The following is a 23,906-nucleotide window of genomic DNA, read 5'->3' on the forward strand; positions in this document are numbered from 1 at the left end:
TGCACTTCCATTTTGTTTCCATCTCCAGATAGAGCAAGAAGGGAATGAATAAATCTAAATGCAGCCAATTCAACACAGTTTCAATAGCTGCCAGCTTATATTGCATCCACACATTTTGCTACTCTCCAGTCACTTATTTCTTTCATAGATATAAATGTTAAAATTCATCAATCACAAAAAGAATATCTGAATGTCTTATGGACATACACCTATACATCTGATGGACTACCGACACTGCTATTGTACAGCCATCCACACAAGGCATCCAGGGCAACTCTTTTATTGATCGAGGCACTCATAACAACAATCAGTCCATGCTCTTTTGAAATGCATTGAGGTTGCTGGAGACTCTAGGAAGACAGGTGATGGAGCTTTGGCCTGCAGTGTACCGGAAGATGAGGTCCCTCTATGGGCCTCTTTTGACTGCTCCTTAGGGGGTGAGAATAGGGAGGCTTATTAACACTGCATATAAAGAAGCAATCAAATCTAGTGGAAGTATGTAAATCTCACTCTTCTAACCGTTGCCATTTTGTCCAGGTCTACGTTGTATGAATGCATATTAGTACATGGTGGATCCTTCCACTGGAATTAATGATTCTGAGAGATTAGACAACCTGAGCTTCTTCATTAAAAATTCAGACTACTAATCTTTTCTTTTTTTTCCCCCTTCCATATCATATCAGAGTATTGGGTTGATACACAATATAGGACAGCAGCTGTAGCAGTCTAATAATTATAATGTCAACAATAAAATAATACGTAATATTGTGATAGTTATCAATAGCAATAAAATGCACCGACTATTACTACTTCTATTACTACGGTACTAGTGTTAAGATATTACTATTACTACTAAGGTAAAACTACTACTGCATTACATGTCCTAACGAAACTATAATTAACATTAGCAATACTTTAATAGAAATAAAAACATAAAATTCAGACAAAAACTAATGGTATTTCATCAAAAGAGAAAAGAATAAAGTGTGTTTTTCAAGCTGCATCACAGTACGGTGACATACACTGAATATCTTTGAACAGTCAGTTGAAAACTAAAGGCCAGGTTAGATCTGCACTAACGAGCATGGTGAAACAGTCATACAGTATATCTTCCTATGATGTCTGTTTGATTTTGCTCAAATCTTCCCTTCAAACATCTGTTTCTCACTACTCTCATGCACTCAACCCATCCCTGTGGAAAGGGTGTCCTCTGATGGAATTAGGCCGTTCTAGAAACGGCTGATCAAAATCTAAAATCACCATACATGTAAACGCCTCCGCAATATGACTACACATGAACTAAGCACAAGAGAAGGGATTCCTCCTGAACAGGAGCAAGCGGTGGGAATAATTCCACCTCATCCTGACGCTCCGCACCTCCAGCCTTACGGATCGATGCTGGCCAATCAATGGGATGAGCCCTAATCAGATGATGCCATCCCATTTCAGGAAATCACATCTTCTCTCAACCAGCACTGACAAAACAAGTCAGCTGCTCTGTACATCCATTCAGGTCAATGAAATAAACTAAACAAACAAAACACAATGACTTCCAGCCAAGTCATTTTCCCCTTGTGCTGATTACTATCCATCTTTTTACTGGAATTGAAGAGAGCAAAATCAGTAATGTATTGCATTCAGATCTGTTTAAAATGAGCTCAGGCCAGAATGTTAAAAAAAAAACAACAAAACTATAAAATGTAATCAGTGTGACAAAAAATTGAGTATTGCAGCAAAATCGGATGAAGATTTTATTTGCCTTTAGCAAAGATTCATTTTCTGTTGTCTAAGTAATCAGTGTGACAAAAAATTAAGTATTGCAGCAAAATCGGATGAAGATTTTATTTGCCTTTAGCAAAGATTCATTTTCTGTTGGACTCTATTTAAAGGCTCTGTATGCCCTGTTGGCAAGTCTGTAAAGCTAATTAACCCGTTCCATACTGAATTCTGAAATCTCTATAGACTTAATACGCAGGCCGCCAGGTTCCCGTAAGGAACGGGTTAATTGAATCCCTGCATGCCATAGGCATCTACACGTACTAGCCCCTAAAACTTGCATGTTGTTGGCTTGTCATTAAAAAAGAAAAGAAATCGTATAAGATAATCAAGTTACAAATGAACAAACATGGCATTTCCTGGAATACACTGACATTACCTATTTCAGAGAATTTGATAAAGTCTGTCAGCATAAACCAATAGGGAGAAAACAACTGTAATAACTATACATAACAGCATCATTATATGTACTGTCATCATTTATCATAGTATATTTAATCAAAAATTTAGATTGGACACTATAAAGCGTACAGTTACAGGTAGCACATTGAGCACATTCACACACCAACACCAACATACACATACTCTCACTAAGCTGAACTATTCTCACAAAATCCCATCTGTAGACAAGAGGATTGTGCAGCCATTCTGACATATTGTTTCTACAATACGTCAACATCTACCACAGAGAGCATGTTTAAGAAAATGGAGTGACATTTGTTGTATAACTCCATCACTGCCACCGGTAACCATACTGCATGTATGTTGACAACAGTAATACAAAATGGTAGTCTGAAAGGGTTAAGTGTTTGTTTTTTTTTCTAGCATTTTTTTTTCCTCATTGGTCCATTGCATACTTCTACACCAGGGCTTCCTACAGGATGCAGAATGGGTATGAAGTCATGTGACTCTCGAGTTACCTAGGCGATGGCTAGCGACCACAATTTCCGGTGAGATACCAGTGGCGGCAGACTTGATGTGTAAGGGGTCCAAATCGGCCATATAGTGACCACGAATCTGAGTTGTTTTGATTGGCAAGGTAGGCAGGAGGATATAGGTAAATAAGAATGATCATGAAGCTCATGACAGGTATAAATAGTCAATCACTTATTCAACAGCAAATACAATTTAATCACTGATTACCAGCAACATAAATATACAATACCATATGCTCCGTTCATATCACATGTTGGTTTGTGTTCAAACATGGAAAGACACAGAGAGGTTTTAAAAGCAGGAGAGAGAAGCATTTTACACATCACTCTTAAATTTTTCAAAGACAATCACAAGATGAACGATGGTTTGATGCAACACAAACTGTAGCATTGAGTCAGAATACAGATCTATACACAACAGGATGCTACTTTACTCTTATTCAGTACACACATTAACTTTGCAAGGAACTTAAAGCATGATCTTTCAATATCGTGTTGTTTGAGAAGTAAGACTTTTCCCATTACTTCCCCATCAACATTAAATCCCATTATTGTTTGTCAAAAAATACTTTGAAAACAAAAGTAGCAGCAACTCCATATTAAAAACAGTACGGTACATATGCAGTATTAAAGTGAAAAATATTAAATAGAGCACTTTGCAAAACTACCTTATATCCTAAAGCACTGAATGTCAGGGCAATATGTATCATTCTATGACTCCAGTGTACCTACTATTTCCTGGGAGTGTATGACAATAATGCAAAAGCGGAAATTTTCGCACGACCGATTTTTCATGCTCAACCAAGCAACATGAATTTTTGCATTGAACGAGCACTTCAAACAGCTCAATACTGCCATGGTGGTTTTGGGGTTTTGGCAGCACATACTACGGTACTAAAAGTAATGGTCTGCTCTATGACAGCACATACACTTGTGCTACAGGACTAACAAACGAAAAGGAAACTACAAATAACAAAAGGGCAAAACAATAAGACAAAAACCTGCTTGCTTTTATTTTTGCACTAGTTTTATGTCGTGGGAACTTCATACAAAAAATTTCCACTCTGCAACTATTTCTCCTTTGACAGTTCTAGCGGTCTCTACGAATCCATCTTTACCTGTCCCTACATCACAGAATTCAGTGCATACTTGTATTGTATTGCAGCAATGGTGGCAAATCAATCACACACAGCCCTTTGACAGCCATTACTTGTGCATGTAATAGAATCAATTGCATGAACGAGCACCAAAGACAGGGAGAAAAAAAAAAGAATTTGGTCTAAAGACTAATAATATTTGCTTGGATGTTTGTCAAAATTGTGAAGGTCATACAACATTCAATTCCATGACATTTGTTCCTGCTTCAATTGCTTCCATGAAATATCTGCACGCTAAGCTGAACATTAATTCTATACCATGTACAAACACAACCCTAACCCTAATCCTAATCCTCACATCAAACTATACCTAAAACCAAGGAGTTATCAGATAACTCCTTGCTAAAACCCCATCACACCCCTAACTCTAACCAAGGAGTTAATATCCAACTCCTCGCTTTAACCTAAGTCCTTGGAGACAATATGACCGAAGCAATTATCGCAGGAGCAAATGTTGTGTCACCAAAAGATTCATATACAGTACTGTAATGACTATACCTTTTTTTTAATTCAGATTTTTGTTTTGTTCGTTAAATGTGGTTAGAGTTCACAATTTCAACAAGCAAAAGGAAGAAAGGAAGAGCACATAGTATGTAAGTTCTTGAAGGCCACTACCTACACACTGCCACATAATTGACACAATGTGCTTTTCAAAATCGATAGTTTGACAAATAACATGGGTTATTTCACAAATCAAGTGTGAAAAAATAATAAATGAGTACATTGAATTAATGATAAGCATTAATCTGTCAATGTGGGAACATACTTCCACAATGAGCTCAACCTGTGTGAAAATTAAGTTCCGGAACAAATGAAAATAGCTTGTACTTTGTCCTCTGAGGTTCAGTTAGGTTAAAGGTGAAATAATGAATTTAAGCATCCAATTGAATAGGGCAAGAACATTAACCCACTGGTAACACAGAAAATCAAAGTTTGTCAACAGACATTTCATTTCCAAAGACATTTTATCAAAACTCTTCTTGCAGATTATGTCGAAGTCAGTTGAGTTTACTTTCCCCCAATAGTGAAGGGGAGGGGGAAACAACCCTGTAATCAAGAAAAAAAAAAAAAAAAAACACAAGAAGATTCATTGTATGACTTGCATGAAACATCATCACATACCTTTGCATCACAAACACGATATTCACAATTTTCAACAAAATTTCACGGACTACAGATTACACATGATTAGTTCCATAAAAGACTTTCCACATCAAGGTACAAAAAAAAAAACAAATCAGGCACAGCACAATTTTCATAGCTCTATTGCAAGTGAAAAAAAAAATCAGTAAGTGCTCAAGAACAGCATAACTTGACATACAAAGCAATCTGATCAACACGATGGAAGCACAAAAAATGTACAGTGTTAGGAGGGCAGGGGACTAGGGTTTTATTCAATGCAGATTATGCACAACGTACAAATACAGCGTAGTTTAGTACGTAACAACAATTTCTAGGATTTTGCAGATTTTTTATTTTAGAAACATGGTCTAGAATAACAGTGGTGATATGAAGCTTTGATATCAAATCAGAAAGAAGTATAATGCTACAAACAAGTCAACATGGTGTGCTGTAGAATAACATTTAATCAAAAGATCCATGTAGGTCTTCGAAAATACCATGTCACTGCATAATCCACCTCATAGGCATGGTTCTGTATTTAGAAAGCAGCTGACTTTTCATTTGTTGAAATCCCAGAATTCATTAAATCCTCTCCCTAGGGTACATTCCCCTCTAAAATGTGCCACAAATTTGACACAGTTCCGTTGACCGACCTTTGTTCCTCCGAGGTCTGCAAATTAGCAATGTATAGACAGTGGTGCATTGGCGGTCGACTGTTGAAAATGAATTGGGAAAGATCTGCAACAGGTGTTACCATTCTCATGTCTGTTTGTAGCATTCTACGACTCTATGGCAATCAATCTGTAGTAAAAGTACAGCATTAATTGGTGTTTCATTCTTCCCTTACCAAACAAGGAGAATGCCCAAAGTAAGTGGAGGCAGTGGACATTTTCACTTCAAGCAATCATGACATGATTGCGCGTTTCAATTCATCATCTTCAATCTTGACAATTTTATTTAGTAACTAGAAATGTCACTGTGGTGAATGGTATATGCCTCCCACACAGGTCTGTTGTACATCTTGATAGTGCGAGACGAGTTTTACGTGATCATCAGATCAGTCAAAATTGAAATGACATGTTTGATAGTTTTGATGGCACAACCTCAAATGTGTAACTTAATGTTTATACATTTCTTAAATCAGCTTTCATTTGAATAGCTAAATGTGACTGTGCATCACAAAACGAACAAAAAGTCGCACCCATTGATTATATGCGAGGACTCAAAAAAGGTGAAATGGGTCAACCAAGTAAATCTTGAGCTTTTCATATTTTCTGAAAGAGCTATCCTTCTTCTACATTATTCTTAAGTTTGGGATCATAACATGAATGGGAAAGTGTGTTTTCAGCAGTTTTTCTGCAACCTACTTTTTGGGGAGAATAGGATGATCAGGTATGTCTTAGAGTCCCCTTTTCATTTCTTAAAATCCTTTACACACTGTTCACTTTCAAGTCTAATAACTTTTGAAAGGATAACTCTGCTGCTTTGAAAGTTAGCATTAATCATGGACAGAATGTGTTAATAGAACATGCTCAATTTCAGCTTAATCTGATAATTCCTCCATTGTTGTTACTCCGGTGGTTGACATCCTGTGTTTTGTCAGTTTCATCGCACAGCTAGCACGGCTTGATGAAAGATTAAGCGCTTGAATAGACCTTGTACTTCAGAGCCTCTTTTCTCAGTTCACACTTTTCCAGAGTGTGTGTTTTCTTTCGAGTATTTAGGTACTGTATACGCTATAATTTTCACGTACATAGATTTTCACAAATTGCCGCTGTCACACATTTTCGCGAGTGGTTTAAATTCGCGATTGGGGGACCAGAGAAAATATGAAGTGGCAAAGAAAGTGTGAATTTTCAACTTCCTACATGTAGCAAATAAGAATGATACTAGTTATACACCGCATGAAAAAAAACTTACCAAACTCTGCGAACTAGTAAGTTAGAATTCAACATTTTTGAAGTGGTTACGTCCATCGCGCTAGATTTCTGACGAGTGGTCCCCTTGCAATAATGGATCGGCTCTCTACAGTATTCGTAAGTAGACGTGGACGTTCGTAAACAAGCTTAGCCAGTATGGTCCGTTCGGTAAGCCGTGACATGGTATACTAGTACTGAAATGTTCGTATCATCAAGGCAAGGGATTCATTTTGGAAGGTAATATTTTTGCGTGTTGTTAATTTCGCGAATAGCTCCCGACTTGCGAAATTCGCGAAAATAAAACCCCCGTGAAATATATAGCGTATACAGTAGGTTAGGGGAGTCCATTTGAATTGAGTTTTATAAATACATCATTTTAAAGCTTAGAGTCTGCTCTTTAAGAATCTGCCCTCAACTAAAAATCCATACCTGGCGACTTTTTGTTCGTTGATTTTCTTTCAAGTATTTAGGTAGGTTAGGAGAGTCCATTTGAATTGAGTTATACATCATTTTAAAGCTTAGAGTCTGCTCTTTAAGAATCTGCCCTCAACTAAAGATCCATACCTGGCGACTTTTTGTTCGTTTTGTGATGCACGGCCACAAATAGTTTCAGAGGTCAGGCATTCTGGATTTCGAGCATTTTCACTTGACCTTTAGCCCTTGTCCTTTGACATCGTACTATAGCCTACATCTTTCTTCAATTAATCACTAACTGGTAATATCCACTTTTCATGACAATATTTTGAGCTATTTTCAAACTGGGGGGGAAAATAGTAACATTTTAACATCACTTAATTTTTGACCCCAAGGCCAAAACCTTTCCTCACAGAATGATTGTGCAGTAATGCATTATGCATATAATCTCCAGAAAAAGTGTGATTTCGGCATTAAATAAATAGTAGAATTTTAGCATTTTAACCCGACCTTTGACCCATAACCTTTGACCCCATGGCCCCAAAATTCCCAAGAGAATCATTATCAGGCGGTATATGCATATCGTCGCTGGGGTGACAAGACCTTGTATCTGCAATTTTGGAGAAAATGACTTTTTTTATCAATGGTCAAATAATGGCTTAAGTGATGTCCTGTCCAAATCCCAACTGTCTTACTCCAAAGATGAAGCCACCACGGCATGTCAAAGTAAAGGATATCCCATTCACCATAGTGCTTTAGCCGCCATGTTTTTTGGCTCTCCTGAACATTTGACATTTTGTAGATACGAGGTCTTGTTGCCCCAGCGACGATATGATGTACAAAGTTTCATGTAAAGATACCCTGAGCTTTTTCCAAGATATGGAAAAAAAAAGAGTAAAATTGTAGCATTTTCAAATTTCAGTGGACTTTTGACCCTATGGTCCAGCTAGAGAATCTTGATGTGATAATACAAGGAGGCCTATATGTACAAGATAATACCTTAAGGCATTGCATAAATATGGGAAAAATAGTGAAATTTTAAGAATTTGACCTTGATCTTTGACCTTGAGTACGTGCACTTAAAGGCTGACAGACACAACTACGCTCACTAATACAATCATCATATGCCAAGTTTCATTAGGATACCTCAAAAGGTTTTAGGTTATGCTGTCCACGAAGTTGATCACAGACAGAAAGATGGACATATGGAAGGATGGACAAACAGATGGGGACTGAAGGATCCATGACAAGGAATGAATAACGTGCTAGGAAAATCACAGATTTATTTCATCAGCTGTGAATGGACGTGGGTTTATCTGTCTGTTTTTCTCTCCCAAACTTTGGAAGTTATGTCTATCTCATTTGGGTTTTCACTCTAAATGTTATCCTACTATTTGGGTTAAAGTGAAAACTAAGTTTCGGTAAGTGCTTGAGAACCCGTCTAGCACCATTTCATTTTTGCTTGCAATATATCGAAAGAGTCCACTAAGAAACTTACCTGGCTGATGCGGTTTGCCGGAATGATGAGTCGGTTTGGAGTATTTTGAGAAAAATAATAATAGTAGGAAAACCGACTTTTATTCCAGAAGGCTCCAGACTAACTCGGTCTCGGGAAGAATTCGACCCTACTTCAAACAATTCACACGCAGTAAGTGATCGCTACATACTGGCCACTGCATAATACCAAATGAGGCCTAACTGAATGGACAGGAAAGTGCGTGCTAACGTAATCCTGTACAAAACAAAACAAAAATGACAGCGCGCAGTCCTCAGTTGCTGAGACGCGCGGTCTTTGGAGTTTTTGTTGTTGTTTATCAAGCGCCTTTGGTTGTTTTAGAGGTGCTTGATAGGCGCACACTAATTTTGCATGCGCTCAAAAGAGGTTTTTGATGCGCGCGTTGTAACAACTCGGACCATTACTGCGAGTAGCCAGAACACGAAGCGCTAGTTTGTACAGGCCGCTCCCATAGGACAACACTGTACAATCAGAGGGACAACCATTACAACTCATCCCGCCGTCAAAGCGAAGCGCCGAGTAATCCCCGAGTCCGAGTTTAGCCTGACCCCTTTCGGGTAAGTTCTGAGACTGAACCTTTTTGGTTAATATTTGGCATTTTCGTCGTTACCCATCGAATACCTTGTAATAACATCGTTATCCTGCACATTTCCTAAGCATACCTTCACCTTTGGGAGCGAAATTTGACAACTTTTGCAGGCGTACCAGAACTTTGTTTGGGCTTTAAACACCAATTTACTTGGTTAGCAGGCACTAGTACTGGGACAACTGAACTTTGGTCTTTATAGGAGGGTATGATAAAAATCTTGGCATCTCAATTAGAAAAATATTCAATAGCATGATCTTAGCCACTGTTAAGGAGGAAATCAATGTGTCATTTGTTCAGCTTATCCTATCCTTTTAGTGCAGAAATGTCTAACTGTCTGCATATGGGCAACCTAAAAGAAAAAAAAAAACCCAAACCCCACACAAATACAACATTTCAAGACAGTAAAGATATGACTGCAAGTTAGACAATGATCAACATGAACCTAATGTAACTAACACTGTTCATATTTACTGTATCACGGATATTGGCACCTCAAAATTGTAAGATTAGTTTGGTGGCAAACAAAAAGAAGAGAAAAATGGTAACATCTTCCTATATGTGCAGCAATAAACTTCAAATCTAACAAGCTGATACCAAGGGTACCATGTGGTATGCCATTGCCACATAGTACTTGGTTGGGTACAAGTCAGGTTGACGGGAATACCTGTCCTAACTTTGACTTGCCTGCCACACAAACCAAAATCCTCAGAAGTGCTTGAAATGTTTTGTCTCCCTTTACTAGCCAAAACATGACATTTAAAGGAAGAGGAATGCTTGTAGAATACACCATCTGACACATAAGAATTGTCCACATCAATCTGAATTTTAATTGCCATTATCAAAAGGGATGGTGTTGTACTGGTGGAGATGAGAATTGGGACCTTTTAACTTTTTGGGAGATATCAAGAAACCATGTATGAAATAGTGCAGATCATATCAGTCTAGGAGAAATTCAAAGTTTATTTGATGAAAACCGGTTTTGGAATGGCTGAGATATCCAAAACAAAGTAAAACAAAGTGATTGTAATAAAAGGAGGGTTCCATCGTTTACTAGGATTGCTCTATTTTGGATATCTCAGCCATTTCAAAACAATTTTCATAAAATGAACATTGAATTCTTCTTGGAATTACATGCTCTTTCATATTTCATACAACGTGTCTCATTATCTCACACACACACACACAAAAATGTTAAGGCTGTGTCACACCAACCTTGCGTGCGACTTGCAAAGAACAATTTTGACTACCCGGAGGTCCCCGTAGATATCCGCACATGACAGTACCTAGCATGTATCTCTTGTTACGTGTAGGGATTTTCTAGCATACTGGACATTCCTGAGGGCGGAAAAGGATTTGTGCGAGTCGGCGCATGTGTCTTACTTGCTGGACGCGTTATACTTGCGAGTGTACTGTGTGACCTTTGTACCAGTCGCGTGGGGGCTGACAACTTAGTGAAGGAATTCCTCTAATGGAATGGCTGAAATCTCACAGAATTTCATTATCTTGGCTGCATACGGGACTGTGAAGTACCTGCGTGGGAATTGCCTGGGAAGTACTGCCGCTAAGGGTCTCCTACTGGCGTTCTGCGTGGACCTCTACGGGCATTCCCGCGACTCACCCGGAAAAGTTTTGGTCATGCTCAAAACTTGGCTGCGGTTAAATCGGACTTGCGTGAGCACCTCCGGGCAACTACGCGCTAGATACTGTCAGGTGCGGACCAACTGCGGAGAGCTACTTGGAGTAAATTTGTTTCCCCGCAAGTCAAGCCGCAGAAGTTCCCCCGTACGGTATGACAAGGCATGAATGAAAATTGCAAACATTCTTGTTCGCCCGCTGAAAATCTTCTACGTGCTGGAAACTACCTCCTCGCCACAAGCCCGTATTATGGTGTGACACGGCCCTTAGAAACCTAAAGTTAAGTCTCAAACAAAACTATATATGATCCCTTTAGACTGAACAATATGATTCCGTTAGACTAAACTGATCAATCCAGCTTGGGACTGGCCAAACCTGGCTGGTTGTCATAAATTTGGCTTGCCTGCTATAATTCTCAAGAGCCAGCAGGTCTGTGCTTTACACACTAAACCCTCACAAATGAACTCTGTAACATATTATCTAGACATACTGCTGTACCCAGTACCAGTAACAAGATATGTTTGTTTATCATAGAAGATTACACAACCACTAAGCACACTTTACCATTATCACTCTAGGACACCATGAACTTCAGTGTGCAATAGCTACATTTATAGATACGTAGTTCACTAGGCAGCACATATGCAAATAAAGATAGGATAGCAAAATGTAGTTACACCACCCCACTATAGTAATACAGTGTACCCTTGTAGTACTACTAGTATTTGTTCCTCCCTCACTGTATTTATGAGTCCATAGAGCAAGCTTTCAATGGCTTGGGTGTGACATTGAGATTCTCAAGGGCAACTCAGGTACGGGTACTGGCAAACTTTAGGTGATCACTGGGGAGTGTTTCGCCACATCTCAGTGTTGCAGACAGTGTGCCATGCAAGAAAGAATGTTGTAGATTCTAAAGTACAAGTACGGCAAAGATAATACTCCTACAAATACTTCGGTAGCAAGGTTGATTGTTTTATGGTAAACAGGGCTTGGGATTCACAGAAATGGAGCAAGGTTGTGCCATGACAATGCCCTAATGCACTACAGGACTGCCAGTGTATAGGTATTGCACATTTGTACATGGATCTTGGATTGACACCACTGGATCATATTTTGTTTTACAAGGTGTATTTTTATGACAAAAAACGACTAGAAATTTCTAGCATAAGATCTGTTATTATGTGAGTTACATGTGAGTAGACGTTCACTAAACAAGTGAACATGTTTTCCATTTTAGCCTGACTAAGAATAAGTGATTTCATTAACTTGTGTGGGAGAGGTGAGCACTCGACAACAAAGACTTGTGTGAATTAATGTTGATGTTTGAAGTAACCCTTCTTCAAACTTCCTTTACTTGGGTGTTTGAAAGCAAAGTCCACTTGTACATACTCATACAATTCATGAAGCATGCACTCATGAAAAGCTGTATGCCAAAGTGTTGGAAAGGAAAGCGAAATGACATCTCTTTTACGAGGTTCATGAACTATTGATAGTATGAATTAAACTTCAGGGAGAGAAACTCAGAGTTTGCCACTGTAGCAAGATCATATATTTGAAATACTGACATTTATCTGCAATCCTCATGGCCTATGAGCACTGGTGAACTTGGCACCGGACATGAAATGATTGATGAATGTCGGACACTTTGGCCCAAATTCACGAAGATGGTAGAAATGAAACCATGGTTTAAACCATGGACATAAACCATGGAGCACCAAGTGTCGTACGGAATATTTCGTTACGAAACTGGTCAATTCGTTGACAAAATGATCGTTTCATTAACGAAATTATCATGTCGTGGACGAATGTTCATTTAGTTACAAATGTTGTCATTTCATTACAAAATAATCATTTCATCGACGAAATGACAGAATTCGTAATGAAATATTCCATGTGACACATGGCGCTCCACAGTTTTTGTACCCCATGGTTTAAACCATGGTTTCATTTGTACTACCTTCGTGAATTCGATTAAAGAGCAACTCTGTCAATTGTCTGGATATTGGTTCTAGGACAATCACCCCACTGGACAATTACCCCAGAGCCTCCCCCTGACCCTAACCAGAAACCCTAATTCTTATCCTGAACTTAATCCTGACCCTAACCGGAAACCCTAATTCTTATCCTGAACTTCATCCTGACCCTAACCTAAATTGTAACACTATAACCCAACCCTTACCCTAATCTTTACTCTTCACCCTATCACTAACCTGTATAAAGGGGAGGGGGGTAGGCTAATTGTCCCTGGAGGGTAATTGTCATGATATGTTTTCAGGCAAAAAGGGTGGGGGGGGGTGAAGAAGAGTAAAAAGTACAAGCTGGCAATGTTATCAGCTCTGGCTGGTAAGGTGTCACCTGTGACCTTGTCAACTAATGTCATTCTCTTACATCATAGGTCTTCGCTTAGTATCACATGCAATTCCTTCATGTGGAAATACGGAAATACCCCCCTCTTTGGTGGTGTGTGACTAAATCCATCACTTCCTAATTTAAGGGCAACTCTGTGGTGACAACTAGAAATGGTACCGTCATGACTCACTTCCTTTTAGAGGGATGACATCTACTGTCTTGATGCTAAATTTGGGTTCCTTGCCTGCAATATTAACCAGCCAACTACTTGCAAGTTACCGACATGGGGTGACACTTCTTAGATCACTCATGGTGAGGGACGTTTTTATTTTAATCATCCTTGACAGTTCGGCTTATTTGCCAAATTCAAAGAGTGTATCCATCAGTTTATACATGTACAATACAAGAACAAAAAATATTGTAACTAGAATGGAACACTGTATCCTTATTAACCCACTGAGGACGGGCTGATTTTGCTACAACACACTTTTCCCTTAATAGACATTTGCCCGAGTATACTTGGGACTTCAACAGGTTAAACATGACCTCGTTCAAAAGGTACAGGAAGAGTAGGTGTTTATAAAACAGTATTCTGTTCGACACACATGTACTTGACAACGCTATGTCCTTCAGAACAATTACAGCGAGTGGTTTTGTGTACTAGTATCATATTGTTGAACTAGTTCTTTTGTAGGGTGCATTATGATTGCGTGTCATGTAGTTTTCTGTGTATATTTGTCGATCTAGAGTTCCCTTAATCATATTTGCTTATTAACGTTAATGGGATGGAGAGCTTGCAATGGTTGATAAGGGTCAATGGGATTATAAAACAGTGCAGAAAATATGTGAATTAGGAAACTGATAAACACAAATATTGGAAGCAGTCATCACTGCATATTAAACCACACAAATCATATGTTAGTTTAGTTAGCACAGATGAAATTACAATAACTCCATGGCATACTTGTGATCAGATAATGAACATACAGCATGCATCACAAGACACTACAAACTACGATAAGATATGCATCCACAACAAACATAAACCGTAACACCAAGGGATTTGTGATAGATAAGGAACCAATCACCTTATGATTACTGAAAGTCACATGATAGAGTATACAACATAAGATTATCCCGGCATAATATGAAGGCTTGATCATTACATCATGTAGCCCATTTCTGCCAGTTATGCAAATTTTTCCTCAGACAGGGAGTTCGTATAGAGCCTTTTAAATGCAGATACATGTATCTGTTTAAAGCGCTCCCCATCAAGTGATGTCATGAATTTGGGCAATAATGCCTTGAATTCTGAAGACCTTTGTTGCTGTCTTCTTCAATTTTTCTGGGAAACTCTTCAAGCGGAAGATACTCATCATGTTGGTCAAAATATGAGTCAGAAGTCAGATGAGTTTTGCAGGAAACTTTGCAGAATTCTCACTGATCAGAAACCAACTATCAATATACACTGAAACGCATGTTCGAAGTCGAACAGGTTATGTGGGAATTTTATTGATCAGAACATATTTATTATTGCAGATTAAAACATGGGTCAGAAGTAAAATGAGTCTCTTGTGTGATTTCTTGGAGCTCATCATACACTGTATTCCAAAAACTCTAATACTGAGCCAAGCAATTATCCTCCTCGTCTTGTTCTGATGCTTGGTACTCTGGCTGACAGGATCACTTCATGGTGACATTCGCCACCCAAAGCAAGTCGCAGCAAGTCTAGACTAGAGAGAAGAATTACCTAGCTTGTCTCTATATCTTGAAATCAATCTAATGATAATTACTGCACAAAGACATTCACAGCCAATGGAAATTCAATGTATAGTGAATATATTCAAACATGCAAAACATACAAATGCAGGGTACTTTGAATATCAGCTGCAGCATAAAAAAAAAAAAAAAGGAAAAAAAAAGATGAAGTTATAGTTAGGCAAACAGACACAATATCAATGCTAGCCACATAAAACAGTGATTCCAGCTTCTAGATAGCCTCAAAAGTGCAGAAACCAGTTGCTTTAAAATTAATACAATCAGCAGCTATTAAAATCAAAGGCATCAGTCTGAAATGAGTGCATCGGTGTGGATGAAAAAAGTGTGAATGCATGATGTGTAAAAACGTGGCCATAACCCGGCCATACAAAAATTCCCTGCATATATCGCATACACAACACTTCAATTGTTCAACACAGTATCTCTACGTACTCCACTCTAATGAAGAGGCAAATGTCTAATGTAGACGGACATGTGTGCGTACATGGTCATTACAGGTCGGCCATTCAGATTTCACTGTTTTGACCTTCATAAAGACTGCAACAAAATACATGTACCAGTATATCCTATGTCAGCAAAAACCTCTGTGAACAAGAGTAATGAAAATTTGAGGCCTCGTTGACACTATGATAAAGTACCTACAAGAAAATCTTTAAAACACCTGCTTAGCTTGTATACTGTTCAAAGTAAAGAAGGGATCATCTGATAATTCCTCTGCCTGGTTATACACTGAAGAGGGTATGGACAAATTATACTGGAGAACTATTTATTGCGAAAAAAAAAGTCTTTACATGACATCAGAAATAATAGCAAAAACAAAACACTGAACTAACCTACTTGGAATTCAAAATCAAGACCACCAAGATCCATCACAACTTAGATCTTTTTATGTCATTATGTAACATCTGTGTGTCTGTCTGATTCTATTTTCTCCTCTCAGCTTGTGAAGCATTCTGTGAGGTGTTTCACCCAACCTCTGACACTGAAGAAAGTGGACCTTAAAATGAACCATATCGCTTCATGGGGTAACAATTTCACTATTGCATCCTTTTGTCAAAGTTAACTGAATGCTTCCCAAGTCAATATGTCTGATATCATCAGAATTTCACTATGAACTATATCCTTCTCTATGATATACATGCAGACAAAAGCATTCATGCACAGACATATTGGGATGACTACAATGATATTTCCTTGCATGTATATCAAATAGAGTTCGAGAACTATGCCATTTTTAATGTGACTACAACTGATCTACGATCCAAGAAGACAACCTTGACCTTTGCCCTCTGGATAAAAACATTAATCATCAATGCCAAAGACACAAACCACCAACTAACTGCTGTGGCAAAGCACGAATATATTCCAAAATTTCACCTGGTTTTAGAAGGTGCTTTTCCTCTTTCACTATGCAGTTTCAATGTCATGTGCATAACTTCAAAAAAAAAAATGCTGAGTAATTAACTGTGCATGGAACCTAACACGGAAGTATCTGCCACTGATCTATATAAAATAACACATGCAGTATCTGCCACTGATCTATATAAAATAACACATGCACTATAATACACAGTTAGAAATGGAACTGCGACTGAAAAGACAATTGGATTCATGGGTGTATATCAGTTAATTTTGATAAAGGCGAATGCTATGTGTCCTTTAAACGCCATCACACCACCTTTTACTAGTAAAAATTCTAGCCAACCACAACAACGACAGAATGAAGAGGCATTCGTGCGAAAGAAAAGTCTATTTTAAGTCAGCGTATTTACTCTGGGAGATATAGATGAAGATATACCTTCCAAACACAATGTTCAACAACAAAAGGCATCTAATGTGAATGGAAATGTCAGCCCTTTTGTCTTTTTTTTTTGTTTCAATCCAGTGCACTTACTCTGACAGAACTAGAAATGTCGCTACAGCGACTGGTTATACCCCCATCAAACAACATTTCATAAGCTTTGGTCAAAACAACATTTGATAAGCTTTGGTCAAAAAACTGAGGAAGTAGTTAAATCCGCAAGATCTTTCCTTGATCTTCTGCCATTAATATGCCGTTACCATGGCAACGTACTTTCGGGTACTGTCGAAAAATGCGTTTTGCACATCTACAACCAAAGGCACACGTCTGTACCAAGTTTCATGGAAATTGGGCAAAAACTGAGGAAGTAGTTTGCAACACAAAATTTTCCATCATTTTGGCTCATAATATGTGAGCTGTTACCATGGCAACATACTTTTTGTCACTGTCAAGAAATGTGTCATGCTGACCTATATCCTAAGACAAACATTCAATATGAATTCCATGAGAATTGGAAGAACACTGATGAAGCAGTTTTGCCATGAAGCATTTTGCCCTATATTTACCAATAACATGCCGTTACCATGGCAACGCACTTTTTGCCACTGCGGAAATATGTGTCTTGCACATTAACATATTCAGATGAACATCTGTACCTAATTTCATAAAAATTGATCAAAAACTGCGGGAGGGGTTCGCGACGCAAGATTTGTACCCATTTTTGCCCATAATATGCCGTTACCATGGCAACGTACTTCTGGGTACTGTCAAAAAATACGTCTTGCACATCTACAACCCAAGGCACACATCTGTGCCAAGTTTTATGGGAATCGGTTGAAAACTGAGGAAGTAGTTCGCAACGCAAGATTTGTACCCATTTTTGCCCATAATATGCCGTTACCATGGCAACGTACTTTTGGGTACTGTCAAAAAATACGTCTTGCACATCTACAACCCAAGGCACACATCTGTGCCAAGTTTTATGGGAATCGGTTGAAAACTGAGGAAGTAGTTCGCGACGCAAGATTTGCAACGGACCGACCGCCCGACCGACCGCCCGACCGACCGCCCGACCGACCGCGCGACCGACCGCCCGACCGACCGTCCGCTGATTCCTATATACCCCCTTCAAACTTCGTTTGGCGGGGGTATAATAAAAGATGACATTGTACCTACCCACTCACACAGGTATCTATTGTTTGCATAATCTAATTAAAGATTATAAATAGCTACTTCCCACATTCTCTTTTTGTAACATTGAATACTCTGTATGTTTGTGTTTGGATTTATTTTATTTTACTTTACAGAAAGCTACCACATGACTAATGGTTTGAAGTCCCCTCCGAAGGACTTAAAACCTTTGTGTCTGAGTTTGTGATGAGGACAGAAAAAACGGAAGAAAAATATCGTTCCCTACACAGAAATGTTGTAATGCCCAATGAATACTGAACCACGATGGCTATGTAATATTCAGTTGCAAAGGGAAAGGGAATAGTTTTCAGCCAGTTTGTATAGCAGTTTGCAATTTTCACTGAATTACACTTACGGCAGAAAAGCTCCCAATTAACTTGCGGCTGCTAAGCTGCTGTCTTGTAGCATGAACTTAATCTCACGTACATTGTAGCCATTGTTGTCATCTGCCACTGTATTTGCCATACATTTAGCAAGTCTAATTCTTTAGTTTTTTTTTCAAATGAAGAAATGTATGTGTGCACTCCTGTTGAGAGTTGAGTTAATAGTTTCATGTGTTTTCATATTCCTGAATAGCACTTAACTTGCAAAATTCACAATTTTAAACAAAAGCCTCCTGAAGATATTCAGCCGATACAGCATACTGTACTGTAACATTACATTCATTTGTCTCAACTTAACATGGAGCATAGAGAAAAGTACGCTGGGGTTGTCATATGATACAACAATGAGCACTGAACTTTGTGAAAATAATTCAAAAAATGTGTTCTTTGGTAATCTTCTCAGTACAGCACTTCTCTTGAACAAGTTGTATCAAATTTCTCAACTCAGTCTGAATACTTCGGAATAATACTGACTCCTTGCATTTTTTGCCAGGTGATCAGTATTGGTCAAATCATGTCATCTATCAGGACGAGTACATTGTACCATACAAGCACAAAGAACATTACTTCCTAGGTGTTTCATCTCAGAATCCAATCTAAATTTGTGGCCACAACCTTCTGAATCTCTCCTCCATTTATCCACATCAATGTCAAAGTCCTATGCAGGGATGACAACCTTATAAACTGCACAGCAGTATTTTGAGGGCTGTAAAGGCAAATTTTGGTCAAAAAAACAGTATTTTTACCTTTCCTGCCATTGACACGTGTTCTTATGCGACTTTTGGGGAAAAAGTTTTTGCCATGAATCTGCAGTTTGTTTTGTTTTGTATTAATTAAGGGTTTTTACCAAAAAACAAAACACAAACACAAACACAAAACAGTGTAAATTATAGCAAAAAATGGAAGTTGACATCTCTGCCTCTGTCATGGTTTACAACTGCTGATACAAAGTTTAATATTGGCATTATACTTAACTTGCTAACTATTATTGGAATGTGCATGCGGACTTCCCTCATTGTAGTACAAACTGCATCAGTCAAATTAAACAGGGACTGTGGTTTTTACTACCTTGGACTCCTTCACGAGGTCATGTGAGAAACTGTGCAGACATTATCTCTTTGTATTTTGGCCAAGTTTTCAAGGCATGCGATTTGACCAGGAAATTTGAATATTGAGCACAAGGTGACCTTTCTAACAGAAATATTAAGTTCATCTTGTGGCCTAGTTCTGACCATTGTGATTTTTACCTTAGATCAAAGCAAAAAAATTAGCTGATATAAGGAAACACCTGACCCATAGAGAATTTCAGTTTCAGTGACATTCAATTTCAAATTCAAGTTGAGTTTGATAGATGCGGTAAAATCAGACAAATAAACAGGCAGAAATATCATTTTGATTGGACAAACAAAACAATGGTATTTTCAAGTTTTGCAAGTTCATTTTTTCAGAATGACTTGGTAATAATATGTGTATATAATTGGTTGTTGATGTAAAAACAGATAAACTTCACAGTTGTGGAATTGTCTCACTTCTTTGTCTAATATCAATTGAACTTATACTGTTCTGCTAAGCTTTCTTCTGTTTGTTAGAGCTACTATAAAGCGGGTATCTCATTGGGCTCGAGACTAGATGGCGACCTGGTTGTGACACGAGTCTCCCTGGTTGTGGACTGGTTGCAGAGATGTCTCTGCAACGTCTCCTGAATTGTAGCTGAGTCTCCAGGGAGTTGCAAGTGAATCAAACATGTTCATTTTTTTTTTCAGAGACCCTCTTCAAACTCTAGCTGCTTGCAGAGACATCTCTGCAAAGTCGCCTTTTAGTCGTGGCCAAGTCGCGGAGACCAATTTTATTCGCAAGGTCTCTGAGACATCTCCACTACTTTGCAGAGACCCATTGGTGACCTACCGGAGATGTCACAGAGAGGCCTACGCCCCTGAGAAGATGTCTCGAAGACGTTGCAGCAACATCTCTGCAACTTCTGGATGGTTAATTATCATCTAAGTTGGAGACGTCTCTGAAGTCGCAGAAGAGTGGCCTTCTTGGTGAGCGTGCAAGCCAATTTTTTTTTGTCCTTTGAGTCGCAAGAGTTGCGGCAGTCACGGCAGTCGGGGCAAAGTCCCCTCCAGTGAGATACGCCTTTAACTTTAACACAGATTGAAGCTTCTCTTTTAAATGTATCCCTCAAGAAATATCTACTGAGATTAAAGGGGCAATTTACTTGTAGGAAGAAGAAAAAAAAACAGAGAGAAAGATATCAGTAATCTCTCCACCACTGCCCAAACATCCATAAAAAAGGTAGACAAGATCTTGGAAAAAAGACAAAAAAAAAGCATCAAAGCAAGAGTTGTGCACTGATTGCTGCAATACTACAAAATTCCAAGAAAACCTTGAACACGTGAAACAGGTTTCCTACGGTCAATCCAGAAACATCACAAGTTCCCTGTGTCCTATACAGAACCTAATAATACAATGGACTCCCTAAAATCTTTCTATCAAAATACCGGCACTGAGCCAAAGCTCTGTGCGATAGTCTCATCCGCATGGAATCAAGCCAGCTACTTCCAGTAACTATCTTTTAGGGGGGAAAAAAGAGATGAATGGACAAACCAGACTTTGGTGCCAGCTGCCAGCAATTAACAATTATACCACTGCATTGGTAAAAATAATCCCTTTGTTACTGTTTTGGTAGGATTCATATTCTTTGTCCCATTTACCATTGTCTATCATTCTTTGTGAAAGCTGTAAAATAACAGTGTAATTCTACAGAAGTCCCACTTGGCTCATGTGTAGGAGTACAACATTTTTTGCAGATATATGCATGGCTCTGCATTTGATTTTAGTGATCAATGGTCCTTATTCAAAAATGTACCACATCCAGACAAACATACAGTTGATATAGGCTTTGCTGTCTCACATATTCTATGCATTTTCCCCTAGTGCTGAAAAAATACAAATGTGTAATAAAGTATATGTTTGGATGCATGTAAAAGAATAGTAGGAAGATAATGTCTTGATCACAAGGCCTGTTATTGGCTAATTTTGAGTTATGGATGTGCTCAGATACATATGCAGGGAACTCATTTGTTTTCCTTTTGTGTGGGTGGGTTATGCACCATTTTGAGGCTATCTCAGTTGCTAGATTGAGTGTTAACAATATTTCATGAGTGCAAAAATAAAATAGCACACAAAGAACAAAGCAAAATAAATGTAGAGTTAAACAAAACAAAACAAAACAAACAAAACAAGACAAAACAAACAAAACAACAAACAAATACCAACAAAGAATAATCAGTATAGAATATATGAGTGTTCTACATTATATGAAATATTATTTTTGTGTAATTAAAGTGATACTTTGAAATAGGAAGCTTTATAAACACCTCCTCCAAGAGGCAACAGTCTGACTGACCTGGTAGGACCTGATGATGGTCTGCACGGACAGATGATCCTCGATCACCTTCCGGTCCAGCTGGGCCTGGGCTACAGCGGCCGGCGGTGCCTGGACGGTGGTCATCGGCGAGGGCCGTGGCGATGATGGAGCTGGATACATACTGGAGATCGGTGGTGGTGGGGAGTAAGCCATCCCGGGCGCGGCGCCGTTTTGAGCGTTGCGGAAGAAAATGTCCCATGACTGGAAAGGGAAGCAGATTTTGGACAGGCATGGAAACTCCCATTGGATACAGGGGTAATAAGAATTAAATTTAATTAAATCAAAACTACCAATATCAGGCTTTTTAAATGATATGGACAGAGATGGGGAAGAAATTCAGTTATCTGTTGCTACCCACAAATTCTTCTTTTTTTTTGTCTTTCTTTTATCATTTCACTCCAAGATGATAACGACTGATAAGCAGGTACAACATGGACTGGTCAATAAGCATAAATCAGGGGAAAAAAACGGGTCAGAAATATAAATGTCAATAGCATTCAGTCATTTACACTAAAGTTAAAACTTCCGGTTGAGTTATACAGATTCAGTAAATGTAGTGTACTAATTGTCCAGACCATCCTATGGGTATAATCTTGATCTAGACAGCATGGTTTTTTTATTTTGTTTTTTTCTTGAAGAGAAGGCTCAAGGACAAAGCTTCAGGAATGTCTTATCCACAAAGGTATCAAAAGAACTCACTGAAATAAGATCTGAACAAAAACATTTAACAATGACAAATCAACAAATGAACAATAAAATCTTGTTCAAATTTTGTGTAAGATAAGACACTTTCAGCCAGTTTCATTCTGATAGCCTTCATTTACATACTTAGGTGATATTGTCAAGGCACAGTGATTTCATCTTGAAAACAGTCATATCCCATATTTGATGGCTCTCACTAGATTGTGCCCCAAATCTCATTGTAGTAAAACCTCTTCAAAATGGCCATTGTGAGGGAAACATAACAGTAACCTAGGGAGAGAGAACCTTTCTACACAGCCATGGAGGCCATTTTTTAATCAGAGCAAATCCATTCATCTTTACTAAAATGTTCTGATAATGCTGATGCTACAAGCTACATTGCACATATTGACACACAAAGTTACATTTTTTGTCACAAATTTACTCATTTTGTTACTGATAATGTCTGGATATAGGATCAATACAAGCACACAGATTTCTCACTGACTACCAAAATAAATTCACTTAATCAACATTAAAAGGCTACTTCACAACTTCACAGTTTACTGGTAACTACAAAAATTTGTTATCCCTATCCAGGATTTGATTTCTATTGTAGGTACGTGTCTCGTTGTGTACAAGGGACAGCCTGACAAATACTGGTCACTGCACATAATTAGAAACTGGTCAAGAGATTTTACTTCTGTGGCTGCTATAGTGATTCCTGGGTGTGATTAAACTATCAAGGGATTAATGGTCCTGTAGCTGCCAACTGTGTCAGACACAGAGTCATTGTGTGCAACCACTACATAAATACAAGAAGGGGGATTTGTGGCCATTGTAGGTCGGCACCTATTCTATATTTGGGTACACTCCCATGACAGATTTGACTATAGGCCTACACTGTAAATGTGTTTTTGTACTACAATATCCATCCAACCCATGCGAGGAATATTGTGAAGAATATTCTGAAATTGTTAAACAGAGGAATCTCAGAAAACGAACTTGAATTATGACTTTTGGCCTTTGCTGGATGCTTTGGGGTTGTTTCTTTTTTCAAAACTTTTCCAACTGTGGTCGGTGTTACAAAAGATATTCTTCCCGCTTGCTCAAATAGGGATTTGAGAAAGAGCCTCATGCTAAATATTTTTAGAAGCAAGTGCACATTTGTTTCTACCTGCCTCACATTCAATTACTTTTCCTGGGCTAGTGACGTAGTAAGTGCCAGT

General features: G+C 38.5%; 1 protein-coding gene across 1 annotated transcript in view; it reads right to left on the minus strand.

Moving 5' to 3' along the window:
* Positions 1–23,906, minus strand: part of LOC139739332 (2-oxoglutarate dehydrogenase complex component E1-like) — a 97,243-nt gene that overhangs the window by 70,531 nt on the left and 2,806 nt on the right. Inside the window, exon 2 of the mRNA XM_071649951.1 lies at positions 21,976–22,197. Coding sequence (XP_071506052.1) covers positions 21,976–22,197 — 222 coding nt within the window. The remainder of the gene's footprint in view (positions 1–21,975; positions 22,198–23,906) is intronic.

This window comes from Diadema antillarum, unplaced genomic scaffold (genome assembly GCF_040938485.1).
Source record: "Diadema antillarum isolate AM-2024a unplaced genomic scaffold, OU_Dant_1.0 scf00000029, whole genome shotgun sequence".
In the NCBI taxonomy this organism is placed as follows: domain Eukaryota; kingdom Metazoa; phylum Echinodermata; class Echinoidea; order Diadematoida; family Diadematidae; genus Diadema; species Diadema antillarum.